This window comes from Xiphias gladius, chromosome 3 (genome assembly GCF_016859285.1).
Source record: "Xiphias gladius isolate SHS-SW01 ecotype Sanya breed wild chromosome 3, ASM1685928v1, whole genome shotgun sequence".
NCBI classification, from domain to species: Eukaryota; Metazoa; Chordata; class Actinopteri; order Istiophoriformes; family Xiphiidae; genus Xiphias; species Xiphias gladius.
In genome coordinates, this window is record NC_053402.1 from 12,279,437 (window position 1) to 12,297,996 (window position 18,560).

At 42.4% G+C, this 18,560-nt stretch overlaps 2 protein-coding genes across 4 annotated transcripts; both read left to right on the forward strand.

Moving 5' to 3' along the window:
• Window positions 1–37: 37 nt before the first annotated feature.
• Window positions 38–12,648, forward strand: atad5a (ATPase family AAA domain containing 5a). Of its 2 annotated transcripts, none has more exons than XM_040122902.1 (22): window positions 38–469; window positions 1,239–1,302; window positions 1,417–3,203; window positions 3,740–3,824; window positions 3,946–4,104; window positions 4,739–4,883; window positions 4,980–5,240; window positions 5,392–5,540; window positions 5,955–6,105; window positions 6,464–6,787; window positions 7,409–7,505; window positions 7,686–7,768; window positions 7,864–8,000; window positions 8,085–8,262; window positions 8,448–8,615; window positions 8,744–8,986; window positions 9,100–9,164; window positions 9,369–9,558; window positions 9,944–10,101; window positions 10,243–11,132; window positions 11,287–11,445; window positions 11,757–12,648. In XM_040122902.1, the coding sequence occupies exons 2-22, from the start codon at window positions 1,252–1,254 to the stop codon at window positions 11,833–11,835; spliced, it is 5,559 nt and encodes a 1,852-aa protein (XP_039978836.1). In that variant the 5' UTR covers window positions 38–469; window positions 1,239–1,251; the 3' UTR covers window positions 11,836–12,648. The 2 variants fall into 2 exon arrangements, with proteins under 2 accessions (XP_039978836.1, XP_039978831.1); XM_040122897.1 differs by lacking the exon at window positions 38–469 and adding an exon at window positions 1,057–1,112.
• A 59-nt stretch (window positions 12,649–12,707) lies between these two features.
• On the forward strand, window positions 12,708–18,341 carry adap2 (ArfGAP with dual PH domains 2). Of its 2 annotated transcripts, none has more exons than XM_040159418.1 (11): window positions 12,708–13,225; window positions 13,995–14,119; window positions 14,247–14,338; window positions 14,595–14,683; window positions 14,956–15,068; window positions 15,502–15,651; window positions 15,758–15,841; window positions 16,091–16,153; window positions 16,400–16,477; window positions 16,598–16,826; window positions 17,928–18,341. In XM_040159418.1, the coding sequence occupies exons 1-11, from the start codon at window positions 13,138–13,140 to the stop codon at window positions 17,954–17,956; spliced, it is 1,140 nt and encodes a 379-aa protein (XP_040015352.1). In that variant the 5' UTR covers window positions 12,708–13,137; the 3' UTR covers window positions 17,957–18,341. The 2 variants fall into 2 exon arrangements, with proteins under 2 accessions (XP_040015352.1, XP_040015343.1); XM_040159409.1 differs by lacking the exon at window positions 12,708–13,225 and adding an exon at window positions 13,346–13,460.
• The last annotated feature ends 219 nt before the right edge of the window (window positions 18,342–18,560 follow it).

Sequence of the window (18,560 nt, forward strand, 5' to 3'; positions counted from 1 at the left end):
GCGAAACACGTCAGCTGATGACGGACACATTGTCTTTCCTCTAATTGGTGGAAGTTGGTGTTGCCAAAGGTCACGCATATTTTGGCGCTCTCCGTTCACGACCCGTCTGGCGCGTTTTTGAAAGAGCGACGTACGTGAAGAAACATGTATTTTGAATTCCTACTTGGAAAAATTTGGATAATATCCCTATAACGTTTTCTACTTTGCGTTCATATACCCGTGGCTGACATGCGGAAAAATGTTTGGGTCACTTTTGGGAACTGTGAGGAGCGGAGCTGCGGTGAAAGTAGCACCTAGCGAAGTCTGCTAGCTTGTTGTTTTAAAGTGAAATTTATATGTCCGGTTGGCAACACACAGCTGTCCGCCTCTCACAATGAACTTCGTCTCTTTTGTTTATTTGCGCACACGTGGAAGTCAATAAGAAAAGGCAAGAAGACAGCTGCAGCAAGTTAAGGGTTCTGCATTATCGGTGAGTGTTTTCCTCGACCTTTGTTTTTCTGCTCGTCCCTCTTACGCTCGGCACAAAACTGGAAGAGCTGCTGGGCGCCAGTGTCAGGAATAATATCAATTCTCATGTTACCTGCAGTCCCTGATAGCTGTATTATATAGTTAAATGTGCTGCATATAAACATTTCTATACTGACTTTGCTTCTCCAGTCCTCTTCCTGCATAGTGTGGTATTAATGCTTTTTCACAGTACTCAGTTGTTGTGTCAACAGTGTGTGGCTACTCATTTTGAGTAAAATATAATGAATGGATTTTGAATTGTGCAGTACATTTGTTTGTTTAAAATATTCAAAGGCTTTGATTGCTGTGGTTTTAACTGAAAATCTTGAAATGTGAAAAGCTATTGAAAACACTGCTAAAAACTTTAAAATGTATCAGATTCTACTTATGCTAAAGTGAATGATTTGCAGGTTGGTGGGTTGCTAACTAGCAGTTGTAAGAGCATTGGGCTAGTTATCCTGTCATGATTATTTTCACACCACTTTTGCCTGTATTTATTAATAATAATAATAATACTGTAAACAGGGAGATGAGGAACAGGACACTCAGGGAGAGAAACGTCTCCCCGCTAGAATCGATCTGGGCACGATGAGTTTACATTGCAGGTGACTTAGACCGCTGACCCACCAGGAAAGGCAGTTAACACTTCATATGAATCTCTGATGTTTTCTTCAGTGAGTTGCTGCTTTTTCAGACCTGTGTGTGTAGAACAATGTTTTCTTTTGCTTTAGGTCTCTTCAAATTATGGCTGGTGTTGTTGCTATGGCATCTGTCATTGAGGACTTTGATACACAGGTATTTCTATGATAATGATTGGGGCTATGAATAGCATGCAGTAGCTGTTACATTGCATATTGTTTTTCTTCATTCTTATGCAATCCCATGTAACTTTGTCGCCTCTTTTTACAGCCTTGCAAGAAATCTCGCAAAGATGGTGGCAGTCCTGTTGTTAAGACAATCACAAACTATTTCTCTCCTGTGGCCAAGTCTGTGGAGAAACCCTTTTCCCCTCCTCGCTCCAACAACATCATGGACTACTTTAGTCGGAGGGCTCCGTCCTCTAGGGAAAAGACTAGCTCGCCAGAACAGTCTAAAGAGAACTGTAAGACATCTCAGTCTGCAGAAAAACACACCAGCCCAGAGGCAGCAGTGAAACAGCCAATTCAGAAACGAGGTAGAAAGGCCATCAAAGCTGCAAGGAAACTTGTGGAGGCTGAAACTGTCAGCTCCACAGCAGAGGCAAACCACCTGATTGTAGAGGAATCACATGAGAGCAGAGACTCAGCAGCAGAGGTGACCAGTAGCTGTGGGGTCCTTGGTAGTGATACAGCAGCTCTGTTAGCCGAGCTTAGTGCTGAGGCTTGTATCACTGCTGGAATACCAGAGAGGAGTGCCAGTATGACTGTCAGTGTTGAGCAGGCCGAAAGAGCTGAACATCATGAAGATGGTTCCATATGTGGAAACAATGTCGAACTTAAACCAGTACTGAAGAGCATTGCCTCTTCTCCAGTTGGACCTTTGAGGGATAAGGCAAAACAGGTCAAAACTGCTGCACGAAATTCTAGGAAGAGGCAGCAACAGGAGGCAAAGCAACCAGAACCAGAGGAGAAAGAGGCAGAGACCTCCTTGTGTGATGTTAGCATGGAGATTAATGTGGATCAGGCCTCACAGTTAAGCAACAGCACAGTCACGATATCCTTTGAGGATTTTGTGCGAAGTCAGAGTCAGGAAAAGGGTGAAGAGGACATAGAAGATGAACAGGGCAAAGAAGAGGAAAGTGAAATCACAACAGAGGCAGAGGAAATGGCCACTGAGCAGTTGGAAAATGTGGGGTCTGGGGAAACATCACTCCAAGTCTCACCCCAAACCGTCACCATCCAGGCTGAGGTGCATGTGGTCTCTCCCAAACAGGAAGCATTCAAGGCTGTGGGAAAGTTAGCTTCTATCTTCAACAAGAGAAAAGGGCCAGTGAGCCCTGCAGAAATAGTATCGTCTCCTCAAACAGAAGCTGGACATCAGCTTTCTTCTACCTTGCTGACTGTCAAAAGGAAATCCAATGTTGTCCTTCAAGAGGAGGATCTAGAGCTGGCTGTGCTTGAGAGTGAATCCATGCCAAAGTGCAGTGAGGCAGAGAGGAAACAGTTCATGGCTGCCTTCAAACAGCCCAACCTGGATGGGTCAAAAACCAAACCTGGGAAGAGTCAGGGCAAGCAGAAGCAGCCTGGTGAGAAGAATTTAGATGCTGCAGACAAAGTTGCTGAGGAGGACAGTGTTATTCCTCCATCTGTTGAGCAGATTCCTGCTGCCCCTCAGGAAAACAATGTAGCTAAAAAGAAACCAGCAAGAAAAGGCAGAAAGAAATTTAAAGAAGTAAACAAGGCAGTCACCACCTCACCCGCTGCTGCTCCTGTGGAGGAAACCATGACCATGACTGATGACGTTGATGATAAAAACGGAGAGCCCACCATCCCAGCTGTGAGGAGGTCCAGAAGAGAGGCTGTAGTCAGGCAAGCACCCGCAACCACCCCAGCAACTCCTATCAGAAAAACCAGGAAAGGAAACCAGTCAAAGGATGCTGATGCAGCTTTACCTGAGAGCCCTGTAAAGATATCCACCCCAAAGACACGGAAGTCCAAACATGGAGTCTTTGTAGCAGAGATGGTGTGCCCACCTGACACAAAAGAAAGTCCAATCAGGTGACACATGCATATAGTTATGATTTAATACTACTATGCATGCGTGCCATAGAATGGAGGTTGGAGGTTATGAAGGTTAGAATGTTCAGATTGCATTGAAACTGTTTGAGAGGTGTTGATTCAACTGTACGATCATTTGGAGGCTGCATTTTGTGGTGCTGTTGAACTGTACTACCTTGTGCAGAGAGCTGTTTGTGTTATTTAGCCTACCCTCATTGATATAAATGAAGACACGTCCACAAATTTGGACAAATTAATGGAAACACTTGTCAGTATAACACAATATAATTCAGAAGCACTGCAAACTTCATCCTCCAAAATGATCATAAAGTTGTATCAACACCTCTAAAACAGTTCCAACAAAAACTGAACATTATAACTTAAAGTTACGATGTCTTGCAGGACTGTTCTATTAGACAGCATTGGTTATAGTTAGGTGTACCTAATAAACCGGCTATTGTGTATGTAAGCATGTGTAAAGATTCTTATTAATGTTTGTTTTTCTGGTTCTAATTAAATATTTTCTCTTTCACAAGGATTAAATTTACTAGAGTCCATAAAAATATTTCCATGTCAAAGGCTGAACGTGGAAGTGGCATTAACACTTCTATGGCTACTAAAGTGAGTATAGTATTTAATGAACTGGTGTTCTAACTTTACCAGGAAAAAAAACAATTTAAACATTATCATAACTATGGGCAGAGGATGATGAAATCCTCTTTTTAACTTTTTTTTCCCCCAGACATCAAATGAGTCTAAAAAAAGGAAGCAGGCAAAGAAGTTGGTGGAAAAAGCCAAAGTGATACAGCAGAGTAAGAAAACTACTGTTGGGGAGAAGGGCACCTTAAGACGTTCATCGCGAACTGAGGCCTCCATCAAGAAGAGCTACTGTGAAAATGAGGTACAGTAAAAGGCCAACATAAGGTTGTACTGATGGTATGAACATGAGCTCATGGAGACAGTTCTGTGGTCCGGTTCTTCTGGCTTGTTGCCATAAATAATAGTAGGCACGTGGACCCATAGAATGTTTCAAATCAACAACACAACGCACAACTTTTTACCTATCCACAAAAGCATAAAGCTTTTTATGTGCAACTGTGATTCTCTTCTCAGACCTTTCTGTATCTTGCAGCGTTGTTCTTTAAGTGAACAAATGTATAAATATACACTGAGCCTTTGTAAACTATTCAATCTTTGTAGACAGCCTTGTTGATTCCCCTTACAAACATACTGCACCATGCACAATTTATGTGCAGCAGTGTAGCTCGTGTAGCAAACCCAGTAAAAAAGTGTACTCAGTCCATTGTTAAATACATAGCAGGTTAATATACATGAGGTAGGTTTGGTTTGATTTTTATTCTGTCATAAAGCTACCTGCACATAAAACACCTAACCAAATATTTCCAATAAAACAAACAAACAAAAATAGAGAGATTCGTTACAACATGAACAAGCGGATACACAACTCAAACTTTAAACATCATATAAAACAAACAAAGCTGAGAAGTTCATTATGTGTTCATTATTCTTGTCAGGATTCTGTCATATGCCTGGAGGACGACCAGACTGCCACTCCTCAGAAGGCACCAGAAAAGAGTAAAAACCAGAAACCTTTGCGAAGTCTAAATGATGTTCTGGGCAAAGCCGCACCACCTGGCAAAGAGACCAAGGCTGTCCCAGGTAGTCTTTCCCCCTCTAAATCTCCATTAATTGTTTAGCATTTCGTTGAAATCTCTAGAAATCTCATGTAATGGTGCTGTATTTGTTTCCTCACAGGCTCCAAAGTTGCATGGCTGGGCCAAGAGAAGAGTGCTCGGAGGGTGTCTGCAGTGGTTTCCATCTTTGATGAGAGTAGCTGCGAGGGCTCTGAAAACTCCCAGGATGATGAACAGTTCAGGGCACGTAGAGAGTTCTTGAAAAGTGGTCTGCCTGAGTCCTTTAGGAAGCAGATAGCCAAGACCACCGCCACCAAAGAGGCATATTCCCTCTCCTGTTCCTCCTTTCAACCAGTTCTACACACAAAGCAAAAACAAAACGGTGGGTTGTTCCTTCATAGATATACACGTTGTCATCTTCATTAAGACAGGGTTAGTTACTTAAGTTTGTGGGTTTTTTGTTGTTTCTTGTTGTTATGAAGGACTGGTAGGTACTGATCAAACAAAAACTTGTTTTTGTTGGGTATTGACAGATTCCCCGCTTTGGAGTTTACCGTGGCCCGAATCTCCGTTACTGTGTCATCTGAAAGAGCTTTGGTGCCAAACATCCAACTCTTTTCCATCTGTTAGTGGTTCCTTTTGTTTGAAGACTGAACCTGCCCATAGATGCTTCTGTGAACGGGTATGTTGAAATGACTGTGGTGAAATTATTTTCTTAGTAACTGTCCCGACAGTGTTCAGCGTCAACTCCAGACCAATGCACATTGACTTGTTAGGGATTTAGTTACATGTTTAACAAGATTGATATTTCAGAACAAATTGTCTAGTTAATAGTGGCTACCTGTCTGCTAGTCAAGCATTTAAAATGGCTTATAAAGTAAAAATCTACTTGTAAACAAAATTAATACTCATTTCTGTCCAATATGTTTTATCATTTGGTGAATTTTGTGGATGTACTTTGATAGTGTACTTAAAGTATTTCCTTTAGATTAATATTCAGAAAAAGATGTTGTGAGGAATTATTCCCAACAGAGTTACAGTGGAGTTTAACAGCAGATGCAATACTGAATAATAGACTTTTTTTTTTTCTTCGCAGGGTTCCGGCAGGAGACCTGAGATTTCTGAATGTGTTCGTCAGCTTCTCATGGAGGAGGTCCACACCTCTAACCCTCCCTTTCCTGTTCAGATGTTCATCAGTCGCTTCCTGAGGAGACGTACTGACCAGCAGCAGCACTGCACAGCTGCAGGTCAGTCGGACGGAAGGCTATTGCACTTGAACACTGAAACGAACGTAGATATGTTGCAGTCTATTCTAGGCTGTGATCTAGCTCTGATTTCTGTAAACATTTTGACTGTATTCAATATTTAATATCCACATTTATTCTTTAATAGCATCTACCAGATGGAAAGTTACACAAGCACTCAGTTTTTTAAGTTACAGGGCAGTTAAATAATATCCAAACAGCCCTCAAAGCATGAATATTCGGGCAGTATTTGATTCATTCAGTGTTTGCAATTGATTTAAAATGAACCACAGCCAAAATAAAGACCAGGTAGGGCATAAAATGAAAATTATCCTAAACGACCATTGTAATTACCTACTAGAACCAGAACCAACCAGAGTCACAAGCACATCACTGCCAACTGAACCAGTAGGAGGGAAGAGGAAGAGGATAAATGATGAAGGGGAAAACGCAGTGAAAGTGGCTAAGAAGCAGCGGGGCAACCATTCAGAAGAGAACATGTCCACACCTGAGCCAGAGCCAACAAAAAGGGGGGGTCGCACGAGACGAGCACAGAGATCCAAGCTAGAGGAGGAGGCGAAAGAGAAAGCCAGGCCTTCTAACAAAACTGCTCCCATCCTGTCTGAGGACGACTCCGTGGTTGGGCTGGATGACTTGCCCTTGGAAGAGGATACTGTAAGAAAAGGTGAGGCAGCAAATAAACAATACCTAAATTAACAATACAATTGAATACAAAAAGGTATTGTTTATTAGTTATTAATCCATAATGACATCATTAAAATAACTGAAGAAATAAAAGACATAACTCATGTCAAAGCAAGTTTGCAAACAAAGAGCGACACACCAGTGGATCAACATATGTTATGCTTACTGATGGTTTTCATACTATTCCTCCAGTATTTCCTTTTTCTACAAACATGTCATTATTAAAGCGGTGGCTCAATGGGTTTGATAGTGAAGGGTGGGAAAACTTAAAAAAAAAAAAAAAAAAAGGTTAAGTGCTTGGTTTTAAGTACAAAAAATAGACCTGCTGTCATGGACTCACAACCACAACAATGTATAATTATCGTAAAAACCATCTATGAGAGGCAAACAGACCTACCAAACTAGCATGAAAACTCTCTTACAACATCCTCAAAGGTGTGATATTAAAAGGTCATTTGTACCTTCACTGTTAACGTGTTAGCTGGATATATTCATCCAGCTGGCTTCTGTAAAGTTAATTGGCGGTTTTGCCTCATATTTGACATTTAAGGCCTCGGTTTAATCCCTGAAACTCAGAAACTCAGTGCAGTTTCTTCCACAGATATGGTGAAGGAGGACGTGTTGTGGACAGATAAATATCAACCCCAGTACTCCAGTGATGTCATAGGCAACAGAACCTCAGTTAGGAGGCTTCACAGGTGAGGAACGCCTGTAAAACGGCTTTAACTTCCCCGCGACTGTATGAAACCAGTGATCACTGTATTTGTTTTATACTGTCTAGCCAATTACCAAAATTTTCACCATATGGGCTTGGGATAATCATTGACTATATGAAGAACATGGAAGCGAGTGTTTCATGTTCCCTTTTTTTTGTACAGTTGGCTAAAGGAATGGAAACTCCGTGCAGACCGAGAAGAGAGAAAAAAGCAGAAAGACAAGAAACAAGAGGAAGGAAGCAATGGTGGGAGATTTGAACAATGTTGATCTTGTTTTCTCTTTATAACTGTTGGCTTGATGTATGTTTATTTTGACTCCATGGTGGCCCTGTGTGCGCAGATACTGACTGGGACTGTGAAGAAGAGGACTCCCAGGATGGAGAGGACATGCTGTGTAATACAATGCTGATCACAGGACCCACTGGAGTAGGAAAGACTGCTGCTGTCTATGCTTGTGCCCAGGAGCTGGGCTTCAAGGTACAAACGTCTCACATGCATTTCAAAGCAACACATTTGTTACGGGGAGCTACATAACTGCCAACTTCCCTCTGGTTACTCAAGGTATTTGAGGTGAACGCTTCATCTCAGAGGAGTGGCCGTCTTATTCTGTCCCAGCTGAGGGAAGCCACTCAGTCACACCAGGTGGACAGTCAGGGGGTCAACACCCACAAACCCACCTACTTCAACACTTACGGCACAAGCAGCAGCGCTGGCACTGTCAGGCCTGGAACCTCTCCCAGTATGTACACAACTGACATCAATAGCCACGTTTCTAATGAGTTGTAGGCTCGGGAGAAGATCTGTTGCACATTTTGCGTAGAAAAGTAGGAATTTTACAAGATGAACTGTTGGAAACCAATTTATTTATTTAGTTGGTTTTGTTTGTTTTATATTATTGTTTATTTTTTCCCCTTCATCCTTCAGGAAAGGTTAACTCTCCTCGCAGGGTGGTTTCCTCTCCTAGGAAACATCCCCAGTCGCCAAGAGGTACTAAAAAGGGGTGTCTGGCTCCCACCTCTTTAGCTAACCTTTTCAAAATGGGTCAACCCACCAACAAGGAGCCACCAAACACCAAGAAGAATGAACAAACAGGTAAATGTACTTCCAATGTGTCAAATTTAAATTTTTATAATGTTACCTTTTTATAAAAAGTTTTTATCTAAGCTTTAATGATAAGTAATTTGCCATTGTTTTTCTCTCTGCCTCAACTTTTCATACAGCTACCTCCAAGAGAGTCGTGAAAGCAAATAATGAGGCTGCTAATAATCATAAAGACCTCGCAGTCAAATCACCAACAGCTACCACCCCTAAAGAGAACAGTGAAGAACAGAGCAAGAAGACGGCCACTTCGCTGATCCTTTTTGAGGAAGTGGATGTTATTTTTGACGATGACTCTGGGTTTCTAGCTGCCATCAAGACATTCATGACCACTACCAAGAGGCCAGTCGTCCTCACTACCAGCGGTGAGTAGAAGGACAACGTTCGAAGGCAATGTTTTACCTCTGTTGATCGTATTTATCTATACCCTGTGTCTGGTGTTTGAGTTTAAATCACTTTTTTTTTTAATGTTTTCCAGATCCTGCTTTCAGCACCATGTTTGATGGCAACTTTGAAGAGATTCATTTCAAAACGCCATCAGTGGTGAGTGAAGGACTCCTAAACAGCTGCTCTCATCAAAGATGGAATGTGAATAATAAACGACGGGCCTTAGTTTCACTCTTACTGTTACCATTACCTCCTGACTGAGTGGGTTCTTTGATGTGACTTGAGGTTGTGATGATAAAAGGTTTTGTGTGTAATGGTCTCAGTCAGTTTTTCAGCTGTCGTCTTCTGTCTCTGGTACAGGTAAATGTGGGCAGCTACCTGCAGCTGTTGTGTCTGGTTGAGGACGTGAGAACAGACCTATCAGACATCAGCTCTCTGCTCAGACTCAACGGCTGTGACATCAGGCAGAGTTTACTGCAGTTGCAGTTCTGGACTCGCAGTGCTGGGGGGCGCAACACAACCAGACCACTGATGCATGCTGACAAAAATGGTAAGCAGATGAGTAGGACAAATTTTGATAATAATACCATATATCATATATAGTGTGATATATAATATAATGTGTAATGTTCTATTTTTATATATCATTATTATTGTTATATTAGTATTATTATTATTTTAATCAGTCGAGAAGCATTTTGAAAATCCAACTAATTCTGTCTGCCGTTGATGGCACCTGAACTGTGGAATGAATTGCTGTTCACAACTTGCAAAGCTACTTGTCTATTATGTCGGCATGCTGCCGTCTGCGGTTGTGTGGCTCTCCTTGTGAACATGATAACTCAACCAAATCACCTAGTAGAAACTTCAGACTTACACACTTACAATTATCTTCTTAATTTATTTTTTTTCCCCTCCCTCATTCACATTCAAAGCTGAACTAAAACCAGAGACTGATGGAGAGGCGGCAGAAATGTCTGTGTGTGCAGTGACTGTCCCGTCCACTCTCCCCCCCTGTGACACCGGCTGTACTGAGAGCAAACTGGGCCTGCTGAATATTGAACCTGAGAAAGACATCTGGGAACTGCTCAGGGTAAACTGTTCATCTACCACTTACAAGAGCACACAACAAGTGCCATGACCTGCTTTAGATTTCTTCAATTTTGATCACGATTCTTTGTTGATTCATATAGTACTTGATGTAAGATATTAAGTGGCCATGTGCTGTCAACAGAGCCAGAGTCTGGTGGAGGAGGCGGTTTGCTGGGAGCTGCTGACAGAGAGCAAGGGACGCGGAGTGGACTTACTCTATTCCAACATGGAGACCCTCTTACCTCTACCAATCACACAGTTGACTACCTCTACCCGCAAACCAGAGGAACCTGTTTCTGATTCACAAGACCGTCCTTCCGTTAATTTCAAAGAGCAACTGTCCTCCACCTGCCTGCAGTCCGACAGGCTGCCATCTCATGCCAGGTTACTGCACACAGCAGAGTCAGCTGATTGCTCGGACGATGGCAGTCCAGTTAAAGTTTCCGACAGAATGAGGAAGAAAAAGAGGAGGCACTGTCTACCTGACCAAGGTGGACTGCAATCTGAATCGGACTCAGAGGACAGTTTTCTATCTCTCTGCAAGCCGCAGGGTGCTCCTGGAGCAAAGGAGGAAATCAAAGAGAGATTAGTTTCAAAAATGGTGAAAAGGAAGCCACTGACTCCTGAGGAGCGGGTAAAAAGTATCCCAGTCTCACAGTGTCTAGAATCCATAGCTGACTTTTTAGACAACATGTCCTACATGGACTCCTCCTTGCGTGTTCATCCAGAAGCAGGTGACATTCACAGAAGACTGTCACCAGTCGGTGCAGTGGTGAAAGACGGGATGACAGATGAGTCGAGGGTTGAGACTGACAGAGGAAGCTGGGACAGGGTAGAGCGTGTCTTGGAGATCCAGGCTGCCGTGGAGGCACTGAGCTTCCACAAGTGTCGACGTTTGGTAGCGGAGGCCAGGGACAAAGCCCGACAGCTGGAAGGGGAGCTGGGCAAAGAGGCTGCAGCAGAACTCACCCTCCCTGTGGCCCCTCATTGTGAAGGTTATAGCTTCACTCAGGACGGCCCCTGTCAACCACAGTGAGTCTTACTATTATCTCTTTAATGTTAGGCCTCATTTTAGACTTAAGTATAATGTAAACCTGCACAGAATTAACTCCGCAATAAAAATGTTGTGATTGAAATGAATCCTAAGCCAGTTCAAAGAAAGCCAATGTGTATTGCTCTGTTCCAGGCTGGTCCAGGAGAGGAGAGAAGTGATGGAGAGTCTGATGTTGAGAGGAGTGGCTGGTACTCTGGGAAACAGACCAGCAGCTGCTCTGGACTACTTGCCAGCCCTACGCACCATCTGCAGATCAGAGCAGCTTAAGGAGCAGGGCAAGGTTAAACGAAGGTGAGCATGCAGAAAGCTTTAGTAGTTTTTCACTCAGCGAGTGGCAGCAGGTCTTGGTTTTAACTGTGGGCAGGATGTGGTGAAGAACTTCTTTATGAACAGGCACCCAATAGCTAACTCATTAGATGATGTAGGTTTTGTTTTCGTTTGACACCAAGTGGATAACTGACAGGCTACAAATAACTGTATTAGAGTGTAACTCTAAGTGTGCAAGCATACATGCAAATGCAGCCTCTTGAATTGGGTCCACAGAAAACTCTGTGAGCTGTAGTTTTATTTATTTATTTATTTGATTCCCTCCCCTCCTTCAGGTTTCTGCACTACTTAGATGCAATCCACCTTGGTCTTGAAAAGAACACTCTACAGCACCTTGCTGAAGACTTCCCCTAAAACACAGAGAAGACCACATGTGCCCTCATGATCATGCAGAGGCCTTAGATAAACTCACTCACTTTTACGTTCTGGCTCTCAGACCGGAACAAGGAACCTGTATACAGCAAGTGCTCTTTCATCAGAAGCACAAGGATGGACAGTCTGGTGAAGTTTCCACGAATTTCCTCCAAAACGGAAATGACTGAATCACTGAATACCGGCTCTCTGGCACAGCTAAATAACCTCACGTGTTGACTGATTCAGCACATCTTATGGTGCTATCAAAAAATGCACTAAATATTACTACTTTAAATGATTTTTGTAATATGAAGTGGAGCTAGAGTGGGGGTTTTTTTGTTTTTGTTTTTTTGGTGTGTTTTGTTTTATTTTGGGGGTTTTTTGTACAGTAGTGTTTTATAGCCTCATCTATCAATTTGCTTTGCACGTTGCAAAGTCTTTTTATCAAGTAGAAATTGCTTTTGAGGAGCAATCATTAAAAATTTGTAACAGATTAACATGTAAAATAGAAACTGAGTATGAATTTGTAAAGGCTGTGTGTAAATTGTCTCCACTCAAAGTACTGTTGATGCACTCAGGATCTTGGTTGTGTTCAAGTTCACAAAAAGCAGACCGGTTTTTCCAGAAAATTCTGCCCTATTTGTCACCCTCAATGAATCATTGTTTTTTTTGTTTGTTTGTTTTTTGTTTTTGTTTTTTTTTAATTGATCACTTTTTTTTCCTTCAACCTGAACGCTGTACACAATATCCACAATGGATATTTGTTGTTACCAAATAAAAGTTTATCACGGCAAAAAAAATAAATAAATAAAATGCCTCCCCCTGTCTGTGCTTAAGTTACAGCATTTATTTCTTCTAATCCTGAACTGACCTCAGATAGGTTGTGTCTTGGGGAAGGCTACTACATGACACTGGTTTGCTTTGAGCGCACAACGCTTGTAAATACGTAGGGCACCTGCACAGTGGGTGGACCGGTTTCGGTCCATCGTTCTTTTTACCTCCATTCATGACTTTTGAAAGAGCACCGTGCACAGAGGTAGACGGTTTACGACGGGACAACCCCCGGCGGCAACCTGCTCTTTCCGACAGCGCGGCTGGACGCGCTCCGCAGGAAGGAGGGACGTCCGCGCGCGGTTTGTGTTGTAACGTTCAAGAACGCATCTGTCGCAAGTTCCAGTTTTCATATGGACATTCTGTTCCGTTGCACCTCGCCTCGCGTGGAGCTATGTGACCACCGCGCTCAGTTTCGACGGCGGGAGTTGAATCGTAGCGTGAGAAGAGACCTTTGGCTTCGTGCCCGAAATGGCGAACCGCGAGCGAAACAAAAAGATCTTAGTGGAACTGGTGAGGCGGCCGGACAACAGCCGGTGCGCGGACTGCGGCGCGCCAGGTAAGCAACATGCCGGTGTCAAAACGCTGTAGCCATCGCTGGTCGTCGCGGACAAGTTTCCGTGCCAAACCAACACTCGGCAGCCCCTTACAGATTCTCAGATGTCATGTCTCTTCTGGAATTGATTCAGTTTTAATGACAGACTGGAGTTTAATAGTTTGGGGGTTTTTTTGTTTTGTTGCTATTTATAAAGCTAATCAGTCTCCGGTGGTGGAAGAGGAAACCTTTACTTACAGTAGGTAAAAGTACAAATACAACAATGTAAAAAATAATCCACGAGTCGAAGTCCTGCATTCAAAATCACGTTCAAATAAAATTTCAGAGTATCAAAAGTAAAAATACTCATTCCGCAGAAACTGGCCACTGTAAATTAAGTAGTATTATAAATATATACTGTATGTCATTATTACCTGAGGGGTTCTCAGAGGATTAATGAAGTTATGGTACCAAGTCTATTAATTTCTTGGACGTTTCTCTTTTTTTTTTTTTTGTGTTTCAAATATTGGACCCTTTTTTCTCTTTAGGCCTCAAACAATAATATGACAACGGGGCCCCAAGCGGACACCGATCTCTTGTATGGGATCACAAACCAAAGAGATTGGGACTATGTGAAACTAAGCAATATCTTTAGCTTTCAGATGCGTGTAGTGAAGTAAAAAAAAAAAAAAGTACAGTCAAAGTAGAGTGCAGTAGTATGTCAAAATTTCACATAAGTACAGTATTCGAGTCAAGCGTTGCATTTGAACCCCTCCTCTTCTGCACACCTCAGATCCAGACTGGGCCTCCTACAAGCTCGGCGTGTTTGTGTGTCTGAACTGCTCGGGCTTCCATCGCAGCCTGTCCAGCCAGGTCAAATCCATAAAGCTGGACTTCTGGGAGGATAAGCTGGTGGAGGTATGGGCTGCTTTATCATGTCCCCCCACCTCTGTTACTATTGCTATGACAACAATACAGTTCTTCAGGTGAAAGGAGGAGCTGGCCGTGTGTAATCTCTATGTGTGTCTTCTTGGGATCCGGGAAGATCATGAAATCCAATGGCAACGCCAGCGCCCAAGCTTTGTACGAGAAAGCTGTTCCACCATACTACTATCGGCCCCAGCAGAATGACTGCGTGTGAGTATTTTTTCTTTAGAAAAATTGTCTTTGTGACTGCTTGATGTCTCCATGATGGAGACAGTGCTTATGACCGTTCACAGACTGCTGATGGGGGAATGCCACAAAAAAATACAGAAGTGCAACTATCGACTCCAGAAGTGGACTATGGATGAATTTCTGCTGCTCGATCAAAGCTTAATGAATCATGTGGCGAAGGCTTATGTTGCTGTCGAACTTTCTAAGAATATTTTCATGTTTTGCCCTCGAACCGCAGTGTCCTGAGAGAGCAGTGGACCCGGGCTAAATACGAAAGGATGGAATTCACAGGAGAAACCAAGTATCCACCACTTTCATATACCACAGGTGATCTTTTCACAGTTTCCTAACACACGTGCCTACTGTAAATCTTTATTAGTCTGGTTGTTGTAAAACAGACGAACAATGTGCTTCCTCACGCACATGACGAACTGTTGGAGGGAAAACCTGTTCTTTGCATAATGAAGGAGCAGGGGAGTGAAAACTGGCAGGGTTGTCTAAATGTTTGGCAACGGTAACAGGACCTATTCATTTTTGAGTGAGACCTGTGTTTACTGAAGCACCACTGTGACTCAGTGAATTTGTTGGCTTGATACCAGGTTTCTATGAGGGGATGCTGTGGAAGAAAGGAAAAGAGAACACGCAGTTTCTGAAGAGGAAATTTGTGCTGTCAGAGAGAGAGTTTACCCTGACTTACTACAACAAGGATAATGTGAGTTCCCTGCAGCTCTGACAAGGTTGAACTGCACCGTAAAACACAAATTAACAACAATATTTTTGTTTTTGAAAGAATTTCAATTCCTTATTACTACAAGATGTGGAGTTAATATTAATATTCCCTATTTTTGTGATGTAAAGGCATGTGCACTGATTTGATTTGATCTCTTTCCTCTGTAACTTACTGCAGTCTTATCCAGTTTTTTAACTTTATTTTCTTATTAAAACAACAGCTACAGTGTTACTTAATTACTACTCAGTTTTTTTTTAAATCTCTGCTAAGACAAAAACTGATAATAAAAACCCTGGAAATTTCATGGCAATCTATGTGGATGCATCATCCGACAGACTGACAAGCTGCTGGCATGGCTACAATAAATGCACAAACAGCAGCATGCTAATGCTCTGTTTACATATTTGTGATCTAGGAGTCCAGAGGCCCTAAAGCTGTAATCTCCATCAAGGACCTGAACGCCACCTTTCAACCGGAGAAGATTGGTCATCCTCATGGGCTGCAGATCACCTACCAAGACGACAGTCACACCAGGAACCTCTATGTTTATCACGAGAGTCCTGAGGTGGGACTGCATGATAAAAATGGCAGCAAGCAGCAGGTTTTGTAGTGATTGTCATACAGTAGCTTTTGGGCTGTGGAGAAGCTCAGGGTCTCTTCTTCTGCTCTAGGAAATCGTCACATGGTACAACGCCATTCGTGCAGCTCGCTATGCCTACCTGAAGACAGCATACCCGACTGGAAGCGATGAAGAAGTGAGCGCCAAACCTTTTTTCAGAAGTGAAAAAAAAAGAGAAAATGTTCGTTCATAGTCATCTTTCCGTGGCTCCTAGATGTTAAATGCACTCTGAAAACTTGAAAAAAAAAAAAGCAGTTTAATCATAGCTAATGCATTGAACGTTTACTTTCCGCAGAATCAACAGCAATAAGAACAGAAACTTGTCTCTTTTTGCAGTTATGTTTTGAAGCTTAACGTATATGTTACCTTCACATCTCTTTGCCAGCTGATACCAAAGATAACAAGAAACTACCTCAAAGAGGGATACATGGAAAAGACAGGGCCATTGGTACGTTATTAAAAAACACATACACATACATACATTCAACTTACACGTACATTTATTATTTATTCATTACATTTATCTGACTTATGTATGCATTGAGCTAGGCGCTCAGTTCACCAAAAGACTTGTTTATGACAGCAGTGATGATGAAATGAGTCGGAGAAATTGAGCTTGGGTAGGAAATGTTTAAATATATACTGTAAGTTTTCATGCAAAGTGTTAACAAACATTAAATGTGGTTTGATGCAGCATAAGGAGCCATTCAAAAAGAGGTGGTTTATTCTGGACTCTCAAAACAGGAAGTTGTTCTACTTCAAAGGCCAGCTGGTGAGGTCAAAAACTCTTCTCATTCTAACCCAATGCTGTGCACTGCCTACTGATGTTTGTCAAGCACTTTAACCACCGTTATGTTCGAATGTTGGTGTGTTCTCATCATTGTGAATGTAGGACGCAGAGGAGTTAGGGGCCATTTTCATCGGCACAGAGAGCAACGGTTACTCTGTGAGGGAGTGCATCCCAAAGCATGCTCGGGGAAACAAGTGGAACTGTGGCATTATGGTGGAGACGCCCCAGCGACAGTTTGTCTTCATGTGCGAGCAGGAGAGGGAGCAGAGAGAGTGGCTGGATGTCCTCAGACAGGTCCTGTCCAGGCCCATGGCACCGCAGGATTACACCAGTAAGCATGGATAGAGAGCACTGCAAACATGTCAACAATAAATAGTGCACAGATATGGAAGTGTTTTTTTTATATTCACACACATACACACACGCAGCAGCTCCTGTCACGTAAAGCCTTGTATTTCAGAAGCATAACCTTTTGAGGAGCTATGAAAAGCTTTAACCTCGTATGTTTTTGGGTCTGTCCAGTTAGTATTCTACCCCTTTGTGTTCCAAGTTGAACATGTCTCAACTTTAGCCAGGTCACACACTCTAACAGCATTCAACGGCTGAGCATAAGCTGAACTGTCTCTTGATTTCAGTGTTGTCAATAAGTTAAACACGTGGCAAACACAATAATGTCATCCTCCTAACACATTTTAGTTCTTGCTCTTCCTGTTGTTGATGGTCTCTGCACCTCCATGTCTGAGGAGAAATAAGCAGCATCCTGTGTGATCGTAGTCTTTTTTGCACGACCGGTTTCACAAGATGAGAGTTTTACATTTATTGGGCCTATTAAGTATGGCACGTTAAGATGTCACGATTTGCCACTGTGTAAGTGGTAACTTTGAGCTACTAGGTGCACTAGTTGGAGAGTCAAGGGATCACCAAAGTTATTACAATCCATCCTGAATGGATATGAATGTCTGGCGCAAATTTCTTGGCAGTCAACCCAATTGCTGTCAAGTGGTTTCACTAAAAAACAAAAACGTCAACCTGTGCTGGAGAAAAAGCCATGGTAACACCAAAATCACCAGGATTCATCCTCTGAGGACTATGAATGTCTGTACAAAATTTTATGCCAATCCATCCAGGACCAGCCGACAGACAGACATTGCCATCCATAGAGCTATGGTTACTGGAAAAAAAGAAAAGAAAAAAAGTTTGGGCTAACTCAGATTTTTAGCCCAGAGTTAGTCTGGACTAACTATTCAAAGTTAGTCCAGACAATGCAGTGAACCTGCTGCAGGGGGAACACGCATCTGTACTCACGTACGTGTTCTTGCTTGCATAAAACTGCACACAAAACTGCACACAGAAAGTCGTCACGCTCAACCATTCAACCACTGCATGATGCTTACGCATGACCCCACTCTAATCCTCTTGCTTCTCATTCCAGTCGAAGCCAACATCAGGTATAAACGATGAACTGCAGACAAGCGTGTCAACAGGATGAGGGTGAGAAGACCTGAAAACGCAAATGACTGAACTACCGCAGCGTAACAGCTTAGCAGTGGCCTGTTCACCATGTCGCTCCCAGTACTGACTCTCATCTCTGTGCTATAGTAAAACATCTTGAACTCGTGACTCTGACTGTGCCACAGTGTGGCTTAACGTCCATATACTCACTTCAACTGACACTGGATCTGATGCTAAGACTTCAGAAGATACTCTTACTTATGACCAAACATACACTCCTGTCATTAAATAAACACGTTGTATAGTAACAGAAAAGAGTAAGAAATGTGCGTGGTTTGATTCATAGACTACATTTAAGTTAAAAGGGTGTTTAATAAAAATTGATTTTCTAATATTCTGAATTTTTTGCTCATTTTCATTTGTGACAACAGTGTTTTCCATGTGCACACAAACAGTATTTGTTAAATGTCATTTTTAGCATACGTGACTTCAGCAACACTTGTAAATTCTATTGCAAATAGAACATAATAAATCAGAATTTTGTTACTGTAACATGGCCGTTAACTTTGGTGCAAACATGTTGAATGTGGGTTTATTATTATTATTATTTACA